General features: G+C 41.7%; 1 protein-coding gene and 1 non-coding gene across 2 annotated transcripts; both read right to left on the bottom strand.

Annotated features, from left to right (window-relative positions):
- Positions 1-922: 922 nt before the first annotated feature.
- tmem240a (transmembrane protein 240a) lies at positions 923-16,401 on the bottom strand. The gene is made up of 4 exons (XM_062392277.1): positions 15,621-16,401; positions 15,104-15,210; positions 9,892-10,100; positions 923-1,572 (listed from the first exon to the last, which is right to left on the bottom strand). Exons 1-4 carry the CDS (start codon positions 15,675-15,677, stop codon positions 1,418-1,420), a joined length of 528 nt encoding a protein of 175 aa, XP_062248261.1. The 5' UTR covers positions 15,678-16,401; the 3' UTR covers positions 923-1,417.
- trnaq-uug (transfer RNA glutamine (anticodon UUG)) lies at positions 7,495-7,566 on the bottom strand. The gene has a single exon. It is a non-coding gene; the product is annotated as a tRNA-Gln (tRNA).
- Positions 16,402-18,165: the final 1,764 nt, after the last annotated feature.

Below are 18,165 nucleotides of genomic sequence, written 5' to 3'. Positions count from 1 at the left end.
TTAGAATGTCATTGGCATTGTTAGTCATTTCAGAAGTGTTGTTACTCAGCGCTCATGAAATTTCTATTTTAATGGATAACAAACAGAGCAGGAGTTATCGGCAGGACCTCGCTGTCTAATCCGTCTGTTGTCGATGCTCTGAAATGACCCCTCGCTGTGGGAATGTGCCTTTGTCTTCACTCATGTGACTGGAATGACACAATCAAACATCAGAGGTCACTGTTGTGCTTCAATGGCACTTTTAATAAAACAGACATTTCATCCTCACAACAGCAATGTCTGGACAGAGAGGGCGAGGGGGGGCCGGTGAGGGTTCCCTCTGCTGATAGGCTGGTTGCTCCCGATAAGTGAGAGGGAATTGGATAAAGAAAATTGAGCTGTGCTGCTGAGCTCAGTGTGGGGGAAGATGGAGAGGGCTGTCTGTGTGTTTGTGTGAGTGCGTGTGTGCGTGTGCTTGTGTGCGTGTGTGTGTGTTGAACTGACTCCTCTTGGCTGGCATTTATTTCTCCATCGTGTCTTCCATAGCATGGTAATACAGCGAAGAGAACCCTGACCACAGCTGTACACACTCCCCTCCCCCTCACATATTTACAGAAAAAATTAATACATTCAGTTAATTCACTAAGTAACAAAGCTAATTAATCTGTGTTTTTAGCAGAAATCACATGGTTTCACATCCAAGTTCCCAAACAGACTCTGTCTTTCCGTCCCATTTCTACAATCTTTACCCACGCAAAGGTCTTCTACTGATGACCGACTCACACAAACGCCCACCCCCCACCCCCTTCATAAAGACTGACAAATCCCCCTTTTTTTTCTCCATTATTTATAACTATTTACAGAAGCAGCAATCTAACTATCACAAAAACCCGCCCACCTGTCAGTCGCATTCGCCCCTCCCCACACCAACAAAGTCCCCGTCCCACCCATCAGAAAAAAAAAAAAATATCATGACACCAGTCTCGCCACCCGGCTCCATACACTGCCCACATCTTACCCTGTTCTAAAAGAGCATGCCAAGTTTAACAATGAACACAGAAAATGTCTCTATACAGAAAAAACACCCTTAAAAATGTTTTTTTTTTCTTCCTACCTCCTCCCACAATGGTGGACATGGACATAAGACAAGATTTCAGTGGCAACAAATAAATCGTCATCTTGCTCCATTTGGGGATTTTTTGAGTGCTGACAGGGACCAGGTTTAGTCCTAAGAAAGTCCTGTCATGGGGGTTTAAGGGGGCCAGTAATGAACAGTGGTAGGGCAGTTTTCCAGATGTCTCTGAGGCAATAGCTGGCCAATAGGCTGTTTGGGGAAGGGAGGTGAGGGGTGTCGGAGGGGAAAAGGAGAAGGTGTGCTGGGGAGAAGGATCTAGTTTTAATTTTTTTGTTGTTGGTTTTGTTGCTCAGTTTTTCAGATTCAAAGGTGGCGGGGACTGGGGTGGCCATTGTGGTAGAGCTTCTGCTTGATGTGGACCATGTTGCCAGTGGAGTCCTCCATATTCCGGAGCTGGGCCCGGCGACGGAGGTCTCGGAGGTTGCAGAACTGAGGCAGCCATGACCAGGACGGGGTATCTGGAGGAAAAAGTTGAAAGGCAAAATAGCTGTCAAGAGGAGGCAAATGATACAATAATTTGTTGTATGTTTAAAATGAACACAATAAAATTCTTCAAAATAGGGATAAGAATCACAAGGTCACTCCAGGCAAAAATGAGGGGACCCCAAGCCCATTGTTTCCAAACTTGTTCTGTCGATAAACTTAAGAATCTGCACAAAGCTTCCAAAAAATCAACTGAAGAATAAATACTATTTAAAATGTTAAAATTATATTTTGTTACACTTAACATTTTCACTTTCCAGCCCTGGATAAAACACATCTAAAAAAATATTGTCATAATCTCTTGAGTTGGTCTCTCAGTTTGAGACCAGAACTTGATATCACGTTCAGATTTTGTAATGCTTTCACTCCAAGCCCATGAGCTCACCCTGCTTGTACTTAGATTTGCTGCACTCCAAATTCAGCTGTTCTACTCGCACTCGTGAAACATCTGCTCTTGGATTTATCCTCTCCTCTGCTATTTGATTTAATTTTATTTAATTTTTTCTTATATAGCTGGAGCCCACAATAACCAAGCACAAGCAGGTTATGATTGAGTGCAAGCGCAGGGTTTTGAGTGAGAGCATTACAAAATCTGAAGGGGAAATCCAAAAGTCCTGCTCATGGGACATCCCAAGTTTGAGTATTATCCCATATTGATGGTATTTCACACTAAATAAAAGCAGAACAAAGCAGAAATTCAGACTTCAAATATGGATATATCGTTATTTGGTCAAAATCAAAACACATAACACTAATGATCATTTATTTTTCTGTTTCCCTACTTCTACTCACAACTAAACACGAGGATGTGCCGCCACAGTATGTATGGTTTAGTGTTCAACAATCTTGTCTCACTGTGCAGATGGGCAAAGTCCACTGAACACAGGCTTTCACAGACTAGAGAGTTGAGCAGCTGTAAAACACACTCATGAGATCAGGAAACACAATAGAGTAAAATCCTTCTAAGTCTGGTTTTATACATCTAAATCCAGTTAAAAGCAACAAATAATGTCTGCGCTCTGAACTGTACTTTTCCAAGCCCCAATACCCCTTTTTGGCTCAGTTTATTTTGGAATATGAATGAATAATTTAGCGCTAAGCAGATATTGGGTAGTCTTTCTCTGATATGATGCTTTTTATATGATATGCTCTGTTTCAGTGGAAAGATGAAAAATGTCAAGACGGCCTAAATACCAAGTTTCTACTTTAACGAAGGGTTCCGAGCAAAAATGGTTTAGTGTAAATTAAAAAAAGTTGCTCCCAAGCTTTGCAGATTGTGCAACAAAACTTGGAATAGTTTTTCTTTTTTGCTGTCCCCTGACATTTTCCTCTCAATATTAAAGTAATATTTTATTAATGCTTTTTAATTTTTGAAATGTTGATACTTAAAGTGAGTTGCGTGCTCCGTACAAACCTAAACCTAAACTGAATCAAGCTGATGGATAATATGCCTTTTAGCCACCAGCTCTATCATAGAGGAGACAACATTTAATCCTGGGATGTAGGGGTAACTTTTTACAGTAAGGACAGAGTGACAGAGACAACATAAAAGCTCAGGACGTTGAAACATTGGATGGTAACGACACCAATCTCTTCAAGTGCACCGCGGCCTTGCCCTTGATTCTTCTACATTCATGTTTAGCTGTTGCACATGTAACTACACATTATTTCTGTACAGTCAAAAGGAGGTGAGATTCAGGCAGAACATTCATTTTTAAGAGTGTTTAATTTTGTATTCATACGGACTGCACAATAGAAAGGCTGGCCTGCTCAGAAATCAGTGGCTGTCTGGAAACGAAGTGGCCTTTCATGAATGTGTGGCATATAGTGTGAGGAGGGGAAACGGAAGAGCAGACATTCGTGCTTGTTGGGTTATAAACTGGAGCCGGCGAGGCGGAGCGAGGTCCAAAGAGACAGCAGAGAGAGAGAGAGAGAGAGAGAGAGAGAGAGAGAGAGAGAGAAATGAGGGGAGAGCCCCAGCTGCAAAACCCAGTGGCAAATGGCCCCTTTGTGGAGGTGTGGTGGTGTTGGTGGTGGTAGTGAAAGGGCGGGCGAGATGCTGGGTGGAGAGGAGGAGAGATAGAGTTATTTATAGCTGTGACTGAGTATGCTGTCCACTAGGACTGCTCTGAAGGGTATCCAAAGGAAAGGGGGCAATGAAGAAAGGTTTCTCTCATTTGAATAAAAGGATGGAGATAAAGTCGGAAGAAATGATAATGAGTGGCAGAAAATGGGAGACGCAACTGTTTAAAGATGAGGGAAATGAGAGGCGGGGCTTAATGCTGAACGCCAAGTCATCATTTTTTTTGACATACTTTATTCCTTTACGTTTCCAGTGTGTCTTTGCTAAATGAGAGATGTGGGACTCACAACAGGAAGCACTGTGAAGGAAATGACCAGGGTAGATTCAATAAGTGAGAGAGGGGGCGCTAGAGATGAAATTAGGAGAGGAAAAAAAAGCATAAACGTACATCTCAATGTGTGTGTGTGTGTGTGTGTGTTTCTGTTTCTCACTTGCCATTCCAGCTGCTCTCTCTCAATCTATTTATAGCTCGGGTGAAGAGAATGTGTGTAAGTGGGGGGTGGGGATATGACAGCATCTCCACCCTGCTCCCCCACACACTCACACACACACACACACACACACACACACACACACCCTTCCTCTTGCTCTGTCAGCCTCACCTTCACTCCTCATCTCGGGTAGGCTAAACGACTCTGACCTAGCATCGTCAGATCCGAACACACACACACACACACACACACACACACTCACACACACACACACACACAGGGGATATTCCCTCACAGAACAAAAGAATAATCCCACATCCACTGCTCTATAGCTGCTGCTAATGAATATGGATGTTACCTCCTCTCTGAGTTTTTTTTTTATGATGATGCATTTTACACTGTTATACTAAAGCACTGGAGAAAACAGCAGTGTCTCACCCGCTGCTGTAAAAACCTTCCACACCTCTGTGCAAAGCAGATGCCAGCAGCTATCAAACCTTCTACATTTCCGGCCCCTTGTTTATTGTAGCAGCATCTAAAAAAAAAAACTGAAAAACACTGATATATGTTCTGTTGTGAAAAACCCATGTTTGTGAACCTTCAGATGATGTAGAAATAATAACCATCATTCTCTGATTGCTGCTGGAGACTTCCCCATCCTTGCCCGAGGAGCTTTTCCATGGCACTCCAAGTATCCAGGTCACATATCACCTACTTTCGCTCTTTAAAAACTGAGGATCCAGGCCACCACCGCAGTACATGCCTGAATCTGAGCACCTAACAGCCTAGAGCATATACAATATTCAGGCTCCAAATCCACTTGTTCAATTATTTGCTTCTATTCAGTATCTCTGAATTAAGCTCATTTGTGTCAGCAGAAACAAACTAACTTCTAGAGTTTAATGCTGGCAGGGTCAAGAGGCCTGTGGCACTAAAACAGTGATTATCATTACATTATCTGATTAGCTTTAACTTGTGCAATGGCACTGCTAATCCTGGCTGTTTTATCCACAGTCTGTGGTGCAGAGGGGAGACCTGGTTTGTCTGCAGTGAAAATGTTATAGTTATTGTTAGTCATAAAATGAAACTGATTTGCCATTATTACTGTTAATGTGTTTCGCTTATATACAAGCTTGATCGATTTGCTTAACTTGTGCTATGTTTTCATTCATTGCATTTCAGCAATGAATTAAACACAATCTTACAATCTTAAACACTGCTCTTTAATTCCGCTATATATAAAACTGTACAATGTGTTCTTACTTTAAAGATTATTCGCTAAAGAGGTAGTGATGCTCTTAATGTTGTTGCTATGACAGATACTAGCACCATCGACACCGGTGTCTGTCAGTGTCAGTTTGATATGGTGAAAAAAAAAAAAAAATATTGAAATGATGTGGCGAGGATTTTGACCCACGGTTTGACCCAGTTGCTGATCGCTGCTTTGGTTTATCTGAGGACATAGAAGACATGTCAAACTCGGTCCACTGACTGAAATCATGTACTGTCGTGGCCACACTGGATGCTACAGAGCGCTGGTCGCCTGTTTAAACAAGTATTATTAAACAGCATGTCCAAATCCCACGAAAATCTGCACTACACTTTCTCAGGCAATTCAGAATAGACATACAAAGTGAGTGTGAAATTGCTAGGTAGATGTCACTTTTAATCTCAAATTGTATTTATTTACTTTTCTTTCGTCTGCAACAGCCACTTAAGCCAAAGACACGGGTGAACATTACACCCTTTGTTCAGTCTCATTAAATCTAAATCTGCTGGGAGTCCTTTTTTTTCTACAAAAGTAACTTGCATCCTTCATCTGTCAGGAGGAGATGGTACGAGAAATGAAAACGATTTTTTCAGAGAGAGAGAGGAGAGAGAGGTTGCTGACAATAGACAGGAAATGAAAGAGCAACTTTCACACTCAGTTGGATTTAAACACATGGTATGTGGGAATGTAGCTTTCACCAGAGCACAGCAGATGGTGGCAGTGCAGTCATTTCTCAATCTCTGTGTCTCAGGCCTGGTTTTGAACAAGTCTCAGTAACTGCTACTATCACACAAAAGCAATGTTTGTTTTGTACAAATGACAGCTTGGCCAGAGTTTCCCAATCCGACGACTAATTTTCTGTAACAGGATTTGCACTGTGGTAATATACGTTTATATTTACATACATCTATAATCTAAGGCACTTGATGTATCAGTGGCTCTGGTTTTCTACCAACACTATGATTAAGGTTTAAATCCCAACATGGCTCCACCCACCGTCAACCGGGGAGGAGGTCTAATCAGCACGAGTGATGATGTGCAAGCTGTGTGTTGTTTTTCGAACAAAATATATTTCGACATTTCACAGTATAAAAACCACAGGCGTAAATAATACAATTAATTATGGCTGAATTCCATTTAGCTGCCTCAGTTTCAGGGTCCAGATGTTTCCTGTCACTGTCAGGACTTACTGCAACACAGAACTACTAGAAGAGATTCAGGGTGAGTGTCTGTAACACCTGAGCTCTTCATACCATGACAAGTAAAAAATGTCTCCAGTGAAAAGGTTATGTGTAACACACTATAAGATGATCTCTGATTTAAGCAAGGGCTCAAAATCCAAGTTAGCTGTCTGTCTCCTCGGTTTCAGTGCATGTTTTACTCAGCTCTAGGGCCCAATGATGAAATCTGGTTTCTCAAATATAGGATTTCAGTAGGATATGGGTTGACATTTTAGAAAATATGCTTAATTGTTTTCTAAAAAAGAAAAGATGGATGCCACTCTCTGTCCAAAGCTCAAAAAGATAAATGAGTAAAGTATAAATAAGTATAAATAAGACAGTGTTCCAAATTGTTATCACATTTTTTGTGATGTATTCAAGAAACAAAAATATGCATTGAGTTGTTCGAAATGTGTTTTAGTTTTTTATAGTTAGTTTTTATCCACTTCATCAAACATGATTGATAATGTGGAACAGTGTGCTTTAGATAATCTGGGACAGTCTTTTATGTTTACAGATGGGGGAAATATACATTTAGGTATTTCCTGAATTAAAAAGAAAAGATCTGCAGTTGTCAGACAGGAGTTAATAGAAACTACAGTCTGTCCCTATACTGGTTGTCTGGTTAACTAACTAGCACATGTTTAGATTTCTCTCTAGGACAGAGATGATCCAAAAGGCACAGAAGAGTCTGGTTTGTGGTCTGGAGCCATTGGTTTCACCAAACATGTGGAGAAGTTCAAAGTTCAACGCGTTTATTGTCATATATACAGTCCTATACAATGACATTGTGTTTTTGCCGTCCACTATGAATACCACAGAAAAATATAGTTATGTACAAAAGAGTATCTGTTCAATATAGTGCGCTAGAAAAAAAGAGCAAAGTAATACACAGGTTCCACCGAGACTTGAACTCGGATTACTGGATTCAAAGTCCAGAGTGCTAACCATTACACCATGGAACCATGAAAAGATAGTGGTGATCAATGAGTACGATTCGCTCAAGTGATGGACTGTTTGTCCCTGAACTGCACCAAAATACACAGCAAATTACAGAATGAATAATCAGATTCTTATTTTTGCTGTTGATAGATTTAAAAAAAAAAAAATGGGATACACCTTTAATAGAAAGTTATCAATGGATATCATAGTTTCTTTATTTAGGTTTGGGTTCCTTATGAAAAGAATATTACGTTTTTGCATGTTAATATGAATACATTAAATTTCTATGAATAGATTCATAGATTTTTCTTCATTTACTTAGTAATTTTTCCAATTTCTATTAAAAAAATTGCTCATATTGACCTTGACATGCATTAATAAATGCAATTTAGGTACAAGTGTCCCAGATACAAAGTGACATGTCCCAGATATCAAATAATTTTTTGGCACAAAAAACACTAAAAGCTGTGCCATATATCCTGTGAATATGATATCTCCAATCTGTCTTCATGTAAGGTGAGAAAACACCTTAAGGATTACAGAAAGGTATAATATGTTGCTCTAAGGTTTAAAACAGATATCGGAATAAATTGTTGTAATCAAAATTTAAAAAAAAAAGATTACTCGAATTCACCCTTATTATGCTTCATTAAACTAGGGCATCTTCTTATCCTTGGTACCCTGGAGAAGGTCATTCATGCTTTTGTCTCCTCCAGGCTTGATTGCTGTGACGTACTTGTGGTCTTTGCAAGAGAAAATATCATCATACTCGGTTAATTCAAAACTCTGCACAGAGGCTAATCACTGTCTCAATGAGAGAAGTGGCCAAATCACTTAAATCCTCCCCTCCACAACCTGCCTGCCAATTTTAGAACAGATTTTGAAGTTTTAATTCAGCCTATTTGTGTGATTTGTCAACCCCATGCAAGCCTGACTGCTGCTTGAGATCCTCTTTCAGAGGCCCTTCGAATGATCCCTCTCCTCATCACCATGGGATACCTGTTAACTCCAGGCCCATTAGCCGAGGAAGTCCTGACTCAAGGCTTTTAGGCTTTCACAGACTGTGTTCGTTAAAAAAAAAAAAAAATCCTTCCTCAAAACCAACTTTTATGATCTGCATTCTTTTACTTTCATTTTAGATATAAAGTTCATTACTTTACAGTATTTTTTCTGCAGTGCAATATAAAATTTGATTCTTCACGTGCACTCATGCAAAACAGATCATCAGGATACCTAATCTTCTGTTACTAACACACTATTTTAGCTTATCCCGAAATCAGCTGCCAGTGCAGCAGTAAAGTACATCGATAACACTTAAAGGTTCAGTGTGTAGAATTTAGTGACATCTAGTGGTTAAGTCGCATGTTGCAGCTGAACATCCCTCAACTGACCCTCCCTTTCCAAACATGAAAGAGAACCTGTGGTAACCTTCAGTCGTCATAAAAACTAAAAAGGTGTTTAGCTTGTCCAATCTGGGCTAGTGTAAATGAGAAGACCCGCTCCTGATGTAAATATAAAGTATTTAAATATAACGGGCTCATTCTAGGGTAAAGAAAACAACAATTCATACAATTAAGATGAAAAATTCTAGTCAAAACAGCTCTAGGATAATTTTGTACACACGTTCTTCCAATATATCCCTTTCACCTGAATCTAGACACTGGTCCTTTATGTGTAGTATCACAGTTTATTTAACAATGTACTGAAGTAGTTCTATCTGTTATTGCTTTTAGTATCGTATGTTCTACCCTGAATGTGTACAATCTGAATGTGAAACTTACAATCAAGTGTGTTTTATAACACGTGTTTTGGGGTCTGCACTATTGTAGCTTTCATTAATGAGGATTTTACTTTTCTGAGAAGATAATTTTTAGTTTAATATATTCAGATTGTAACTTCACCAATTGTCGTATAACGAACATGGATATTTCCTTAACACAAATAAAGAAGATTATCAGGGAAATAGGTTTTGACGTTTAAAGTATTTTCCTAAGAAAAAATAAATAAATTACGTTCAGTTTATCTCTGCCTATAGTCTGAATCATCACACTGCTGATAAGTTTAGTTGTTAGTTTCCAAGAGGTCACAGTACACTGAGTAAATAAATAAGCGAGAAAAGCCAAAATGGGCCAAGCGAAGGGGTGAAGGTCATTGACCTGAGCTCCACCAACTGCTGTGTCGCCAGGCAATGGCTTTCTGCATGCAAGCATTTTGCTAATAAGATGTGTCTTCGCAAATCTGCCTCTAAATTATCCCCTCATACAAATTAAGATTGTTCAAACTGAAATCAACAGAGAAAGATTTGTGGTATTTTAGAGTTTGCGTATCTGCAGTGATGTTCAGCTTACCGTAGTAGCGGCTCGCTCTCCAGGCCCTGACGGCACAGTGTAGGACTCCGTCCAGCCACAGCAGCAGCCAGCTAATGCAGAAGCCCAGCAGCAGCCCCAGCATCAAGTCCATCTCCTGCTTGGTCACGCTGTCACTCACAAAGTAGTTCTCTGATGAGTCCACCAAGGAATGGTCCCCATCATATGGGATTACATAGTGGACATGATGTCTGGAAGGAGAACAGATAGAGAGAGGTGAGTTAGATATACTGTTTGTATAAATGCAAAGATCTAAATCCATTTTGTGTCCTTAAAGCATTATATAATTATCTGAATTAAAGCTACACATTAACATTCCATGGACATCTCTAAGGTGAAAGGACTACCCAACAGCTTCTGTGCACATTATTCTCTGATCTTTCCTGGTGAGATAGCGAGGACTGTTACAGAACATTTTCCCACATTTGGTGTTTTGACGATGCTGGTGGAGAGCTCTGTTTAGCACTTCCTCCAGAATCCCCTCAACGAGTTTGGTTTTATTGAGATCTGGTGAATGGAAAGAATGTAATGTACGATTCAAATCAATTCTTACTCACTTAATCTTACTGAATAATCCATCTTAAAAGCATCGGCAATTGTTACGTCTCTCCATTAATTTATTCAGGTGTTTCCTTTAATTTACCACTTTCCAATTTATGTCCTTACTTTGAAAAGGGACTTTACCAAATTTCTTTGACCATGAGTACCATGGACAGCATTGAACTAGATACTCTGTAGTATTTTACACACTCTCTCTCCCTCAGATGGTACCTGAAAATATAGACATTTTAATCCGATTGCACTAATCCACACATTGCCGGAAATGCCCTGAAGCCTTCTCAAGGACCCATTGGTGTCTCCAGGCTGCACATTAGGCAGAGAAGTTCATGGTCTACTCATGGAAAAGCTCATGGCCTGAAAAGAGATTGAGTGATAGTTTGCTACCTCCTTTGCTAGATCCTGTTGAGGGGCCTCTCAGCAAAGCAGTGATTCCCATATCAAACAGGGACTCTCTCAATAGAAACTTATCTCAAATATATCTTAAATGCACTAAGTGTGAAAGTTTATTTCCTAAATTGTCTTATAGCTAGGGATGCACCGATATGGAAATTCTTGGCCGATACCGATATTTAAAATAACAATCTGGCCGATAGCCGATACCGTTATTTGTTTATTTTCTTTTTGTTGTTATTCATTCACCCTTTTGTGTCAGCTAAAAGGGTGAGTCAAGATAACTTAACAAGCCCTCCTCAGTTTGACCTGTTTTTAGTGTCGGGCAGAAATCACATCGCGTCAACACCCACCGTGGCCCTTCGCGATGCTTGTTTTAATTAAACAGTCGGATTCCCCTGGTCCGCACCAGTTCTCAGGGTTCCCCCAGCGGTCGCCGTGGCTGAGGTGATCCGCGGTCCAAGAGAAAGAAAGCCCCCGCACCAGCGACGCCGTGAGGCGCCACCGGATGAGGACCTCCCGGTGCCGCGCACTGAGCCTCCGGCGGCGCGGAGAGGAGGGCGACAGAGCGACTGCTCCCCCAGCCGCAGCACGTGCCCAGCGGTTTTACCACAAATATGAACATCGGCCAATGATATCGGTGAAAGTCAAGTTTATTACCGATAAACCGATATCAGTAAACGAGGCGAATATCGGCCGCTACCGATGTACAACCGATAAATCGGTGCACCCCTACTTATAGCTAACAGTTTTTTTGTCAGAGTGGCATTCATCTTCCTCATGTCGTTATAGAATTTTGGCCGGCTTTTCCTACACGTGCCAGAAGCAGTTGACCACTAGTGACAGAGTGGACTAACTGGCCAATTAGGGCAGACAGGGCTTTATCTGGAGGGGGGCCTTAAAGAGACAGGCGCTTCAAGCTAGTGTTTCAGACAGAGGCTTAAAGGTAGAGCTGCAGCAATGGACATTTTTATGAAAGTGATGTCTTATCTGAACATTAGAGCATGTAATAACCAAAATTCAAATTATGATTCATTACATGAACATAATATGTCTCCTTTAAATAATATATAAGAATAGATCGTCGTGTTGGATTGGCTCAAAATAGGAGAAATTTGAAAGGAATCAATATGAAGCCAATTTGAATTGTTTTCCTCAAATCCACAGGGTTTGCGATTGTGACTTACCATACATGAGGAGAAAGTACTGTGTTGAATTTATTTAAATTTAAAGACATCAGTTTTTTTCAGTGTATCAGAAAATATGCTGGTTTGCTGTGTTACAGCTAACGTACAACGTGCATGCTATCATGACATACAGCTTTTAGTATCCACTGTTGCCACTGTTTCAACTTACATTCACTTTGTTCACGTTGTCGATTACTGACTCTGCTCCAATGTAAAAACAAATACATGCCGTTGATATGAAAGTCTCACTTTTCTGGTTTAACCTGTTCTCCTCAAAGAGCTATGAGAGCTTTTAACACAAACTAACAACACAGGCAATTGTCTGTGGGGGAAAAACACTCACACACTTTGGGTTATTACTTTGACAGGTTTGGACTGATGCAGGTTTTCGAAGGCCATTACCAAAACTTTTCATAATGAAAGAGTACTCCAGCAATCGAGTATTGCACTTCTGAAAATTGAAGGCCTTGCAGGAGACAGATTAGAACAAATGTATGCTGGGAATTTAATTTCTGTAATGCAACATGATAGGGTCTTTCATTAGACATTCCCAGCCTTCACATCTCAAAAACTCCACACCACAAGTGTTTCATACACATTTCAAATTGCCTGTGTTGCTTATATTCACCAGTGCTACCCGGAAGTATGTGTAAATGATTCTTTTTTGAAGTGAGTAGGAAGTTAGGATCATGACCAGCTGTAAACAAAGAGTCAATCTCCCCATACAAAAGAGCAACTTCATCAACAGAAAATCCAAGTCGATGTTTGAATGACAGGTGATCTCTGGAAAATGTAGGTAGCAGCACTTTGTATTAATGTGGAGAAAGAAACTGATCTTGCAGTTTAACACCTTAAGCATCTTACTGAAGAGGTATGGCCACATGGGGGATCAAACCCCTCTATTAAACCTGACTGACCTGAGCTGCGCCGCCACTGAGGTCCATTAACACCAAAACATTTGTTATAATAAAACAAAGGTATGTGACAAGATAAGACAAAATCTTCAACTGTATCTCTTTATTTTCCCCTATAGGCTCTTGCACCTAAACCAGTAAATAAAGTAAAGGATTATTTAATGCTGCCTGACTGTCTATCTTTAAACTGACTTAAGTCCTGTTCACCTGTGCCCTACAAATCTCTGAAGGTGTGTCTTCTTTTTAAAAAAAAAGAAAAAGAGAATCATTCTGCAAGAATATTTGCATGGAAATGCCTCAATAGGAGCATTTAGATCATGATACGTCTCATACTGCTTCAAATAACACCATGCCACCAACACACTGTGTCCATTTCTTGATCTCCTCTCTGTCACAGAGGCAGATATTGCAGGTCAGGATTTAGCCTTTCAGAGAAGCCACAACTGCATCCAAATCAGAGCGTCGAGGCTGCCAAATAAAACGACACTGGTTGTGTCCTCAAGACTGATAAGGTGAGCGCTGTGGGCGTCATGACACCTCCATGTCTAAGGGATGGAAAGACTACACATGTGAAGGCCAAGCTTTGCTCTATTCATCCAACTATCCTGCATTTCCGCTGCCTATGTGAAGACTTGTAACTAACACTTATTCGGGAGTGTTTTAGGGTTAGTGAAAGACACTGTGGTTATACAGTAACCTAAAGACTAGGAATCTGAGCAGAGGTTGAACTGTGCATATTCTCCACTAGGATGTTTTCTTTTATCAAACAAATGCTTATATAGCAGACAAATGAGCATTACTTCATTATCAATAAAATGAGCAGGGCTTAATGAGTCTGATATTACTAAACTTGTTTGCATTTTCAACATTCTGATCATATTCCCAATCATGGCTCATTAATCAGCAGCGGGACAATGACTATCAAAATATCACAATATCAGTGATGCCTGCTCTCATCATAACCCCCCTCTCCAAACATGCTTTTACTTTGGTCTTGATTAGTACATCAGGTACATAAAGGTGTACAGTAGGCCTTTCAAACATTAATGTATATTACCTCCCCCTCTCTGATAATCTAATAGCACCTGATGATGAAGGATTTCTGGGTGTTATGGCTTAAAAGACCCACAGTGGAACTGGCCTGTTAATGCTGCTAACGAACAGCTAGCCCCACACATCTACCCCCACACTGCAGTAAGCACACCACAGGCTGCTGTTTTGGTTTCATGTGCATCTCTCCAGCTTTTGCACCAACAGGGGTATAGTGACATTTCCCTTCCTTGAACCACTGATCTGTTCTGGTAGCTGTAGCTAGGTTGCCTGTAGGACAAGAGCCAATCAGGATCCAACATGAGGACAAAATAGAGGGTGAATCTATTGGCTAATAGGGCTCTTACTTTAAATCTTCTCCTAACATTGTCGCCATACCCTCAGGCACTGTCGAGAAACGAGGCCCGCTTGCACCAGTGCTCATCCACACACCCTGCAGCCTGCTGTATTCTACAAACTGTTGATGGGAAAATGCATAATAATGCAGATTGAGTCAGAATAAATGTATTAATGAGGGTCTTGCTGCTGTTTTCGCCCTCCACTTCAAACCTGCTCTCACCGTGAGAGCAAACAGCAGGTAGGCTGATGACTGTTCCTCAGCCCCGTAGCACTTCTCCAGCCACACAACCACCTCGCTCCGGCTCTCGTTTGAGCAACATTGGTTTCAATTCCCATCGACACACAGTAAACCTGTATGAATCGCACACTTGATGCTCAGATTGTTTTTGAACGGCCTCGTTTTGCTCATAGTTCATTACCTATTTATGGCTCCGACACACACCTTCGCAGGCTGGATGCTGCAGAAGCCGAAGCCCTCGCAGCCGATGCATCGCTAAGAATATATATATTTAATTTACCAAAACACACAGGGCGATCAAACGAGCCATCGGACCGTGTGTTGGAGCCGATGATAAAAACAAGAGTCGCTGTAAAGGCTCAGCCTCTGCGGGGCTTCACCGCCACATATCGCCCAGGCCTCTTCAGCAATTAAGAATTGACGGGGAAAGCGGGGAAAAACACCCACACACCCACAGATACACACAAACCACCACCATATTTATACAAATAATGCTCGAGGATGATGGCATTTACCTTCCACAGTTGCAGTGACAGACGCGGTCCTCCCCTCGTAGATGCGGTAGGATGTAGTTGTGAAAGCGGTCCAGTAGTGCGTTCATGTCCATTAAACAGGCTATCGCCTGCAAAGAACCATGCCAGTCAGCTGGGACATGTCAAGCAATAGGGAAGGCTATATTCCTACAGACAGCGAATCAATCACCTCCTCGGGATTATCAAGATACACAACATGAGGGAGGGAAAATCATAAAGAAAGGGACAGAAAAACACATCCTGGGTTAGATCCTCCCGATTTTTAAGAGGGGGGACTCTTGCCTCAAAACGGAATTAGATTATTTATTGATGACAGCAGGTAATTATAGGTGAGCTAACCTACTTCCACATGTCATTGATAGGCCTGCTGGAGGGTGGTGTGGCGGCAAAATGTGATGCATTTATTGCACATTTGTATCAATCGGATAAAATATTAGCCTCATTGATGTGAATTAGAAAAAGCACACTGTGGCCGATGGAGGGGGTGAACGTGTCTTACCATTACAACTGAAGCACCAAGAATCATAAAAATCATGGTGGTTGTGAGCATATGCATCAAAACTTCCAAACTGGCCGCCGTCCTGTGGCCCGGGTTTTTTTACCCGCGGCGGCGGAGACGCTCCGGCTGCAGGGCTCCTCTGGGCGCTCTGTCCCGGCAGAAGCCGCTCATGGAGCCGCTGCACCGCTCCTGGCTCCCCGGGTCCCTTCGAACCGCCCGCTCCCCCTCCGTGCCTCCCCGATCGAGCCTCTCTCTCAGCCCCTCACTGCGCCCTCTCCATCCAAGGGTTCCCCCCACCCACCCCGCGGTGTGTCGGCTGCGGCGGCCGCACGCTCCGAGGAGGCAGTCCTCTAATTACCGATGCAGAAGTGATCCGTTCTTCCAGGCGCCTTGTGATCTCTATCCCGGTTAAAAACCCATGAGGAAAAACAGAGATTAGCTCCTTCTATATATCCTCTAAAAGGCTCCCCTCGGTATCCCCTTCGTCCTGCTCCAAGTTATTCCACACCGGGGCTGCGCTCTTATTAGTACCGGCGAATTCTCTCCTCCTCCATGGGCGAACACGGTGGATTTCTCTCGGGCCGGACGTCTCAGACAGCGGCACCAACTCCCCTCTCGGCCATCGCCCTCGTTAACATCGACCTGAGGTCCGGATCGCTCCAGAACTAGACCCACCCAACGCTCCGAGTCCACTCCGGATCCAGCTGCATCAATGCCCGAAGCCAGACACGCATGATTATCCCATCCTGGCTCCCAGCAGCTACACAAGCATCCACTCCCACCCCTGGTGCACGTGCGTGTGTCTGCGCGTGCGTGTGTGTCAGAGAGAAGGAGGGAGGGAGAAAGTGTGTGTGTGTGTGTGTGTGTGTGTGTGTGTGTGTGTGTGTGTGTGTGTGCGTGTGAGATAGAGGCGGGCGGGGGGGACTAGCATAGGCTGATTATTTATAGTGGATACCTGTAGATACACTGGAGCAGGCTTCATGAATGGTACTACTCATGATGATCCAACCTCCTTTGAGCAGTGGCTTAACCCCTTTTATCCCCCAGTTACACACAACCTTGTTATTTTATTCTCCAATTGGCTAAATGCATTCCTTCGCCCCTTGCCCCAACCTTAACCATTACCAATATACAACTAACCATGAAAACTGCCAATTGAAAGTGGGTCAGTATTAAAAAATGCCAAACTGTCCTCACTCTGTAAGGTCAATAGGGTCAAAGTGGTCCTCAAAAAGATATCTGTGCACACACACCATAAGGGAGAAAAGTCCCAATGAAGTGTCCATTTAAACAGATTTACTTCCACATAACATGCAGAAGCACAAATACCTGTCTTTCTTTCTAATTCTCTTACAGACATTGCAGCTCTTCAGTTTCTGATTCTGTGCAATTCCATGCCCCTTCTTTTTTTTGGAATATGAGCCACTTGACTTGTTTCTTTAAATAAGCAGAGACAGAGGTGAAGACTTTGAAACTGGTGTTGTCAGGCAATAATTCCCCAATCATACCTGAAAATCATAATAATTAGACAACAAAGCTCACTGAGGCAGGTTCAACATTTTTGAAGATAATGGTCCCATAACCCTGGCTGAAGGGATCACCCAGTGCCATGGGTATCCGGGGGTTATTTTTCTGCATTTTAACAATAAATACATATCCTATAAACTGTGAACCTGCAAGTCAAGATAAAATTCAGACCCTCAGTTCCCACAAGCATCGGAAACTTCCTGAAGTAAGAAAACTAATCAGCCTCTGTAAGATTTTTCACAAATAAACATTTGATTAAACAGATGGAAGTACTTCATGTTAATTGACGATATTACTGACATGAACAGTGGTTTACATATGTCTCAGCACCATGGACAGCGCCCATAAACCAGCCTTCGAATGTGGAAACCCTTTTTCTGACTCACATAACATTTCACTTGCAACTATCAACATGGAAACATTTTAACAAACAAACAAACAAACAAAATAACTACTCTAATTATATTCTTTATTTTTTTGGTGGGAGGTGGTTGCAGATTTCAAAAACATCTGCTGTTGCAACCCACAGACCCCCTAAAGTTGTTCTATCCTCCTCCAGTAAAGAAAATACAGCCAAGCTAGGCACCAGTGTAACAGATTTTTTTCCCCATCTAATTTGCCTCCTGAGGGCCGTCACCTTAAATAAAATGTCAACATTTACCAACAAAACTTCCAAAATATTTGCATTTGGTTGCGTGAAAAATGTTCCTCTGCTAAACTGGAAGAGGCCAAAGAAACATATCAGACTTGATCTCATCTGTATCCTTTATGCTTCAGCTGATATGAAATATGTTGAAGCAGCTAGTTTAAGAAAAATCTAGGTTTCACCGTTGTAAATGCCCTCAGGTTTGTAAGTGTACAATGATATTTCCTCATGTTGGATATAAGCACAAATCAGGAAATACGGTATGATTAATAACCACAGTTTTGCAGATGGTATATATACCAGTAACCTTGTGCCATGGTAAAGAAAATATTTGAGCATGTCAGTGAAGCTGCAAAGTAGTTTCTTATAAAA

This window comes from Platichthys flesus, chromosome 7, assembly GCF_949316205.1.
Source record: "Platichthys flesus chromosome 7, fPlaFle2.1, whole genome shotgun sequence".
NCBI lineage: Eukaryota > Metazoa > Chordata > Actinopteri > Pleuronectiformes > Pleuronectidae > Platichthys > Platichthys flesus.
This window is presented reverse-complemented; position numbering and strand designations above follow the sequence as displayed.

Coding starts and splice junctions, on each gene's coding strand:
- tmem240a (XM_062392277.1), bottom strand. CDS start 15,677: ATGCATATGCTCACAACCACCATGATTTTTATGATTCTTGGTGCTTCA. Junction 15,211..15,620: donor TTGGTGCTTCAGTTGTAATG/GTAAGACACGTT, acceptor GGTTCTTTGCAG/GCGATAGCCTGTTTAATGGA. Junction 10,101..15,103: donor TGTCACTGCAACTGTGGAAG/GTAAATGCCATC, acceptor TTCTCCTTCCAG/ACATCATGTCCACTATGTAA.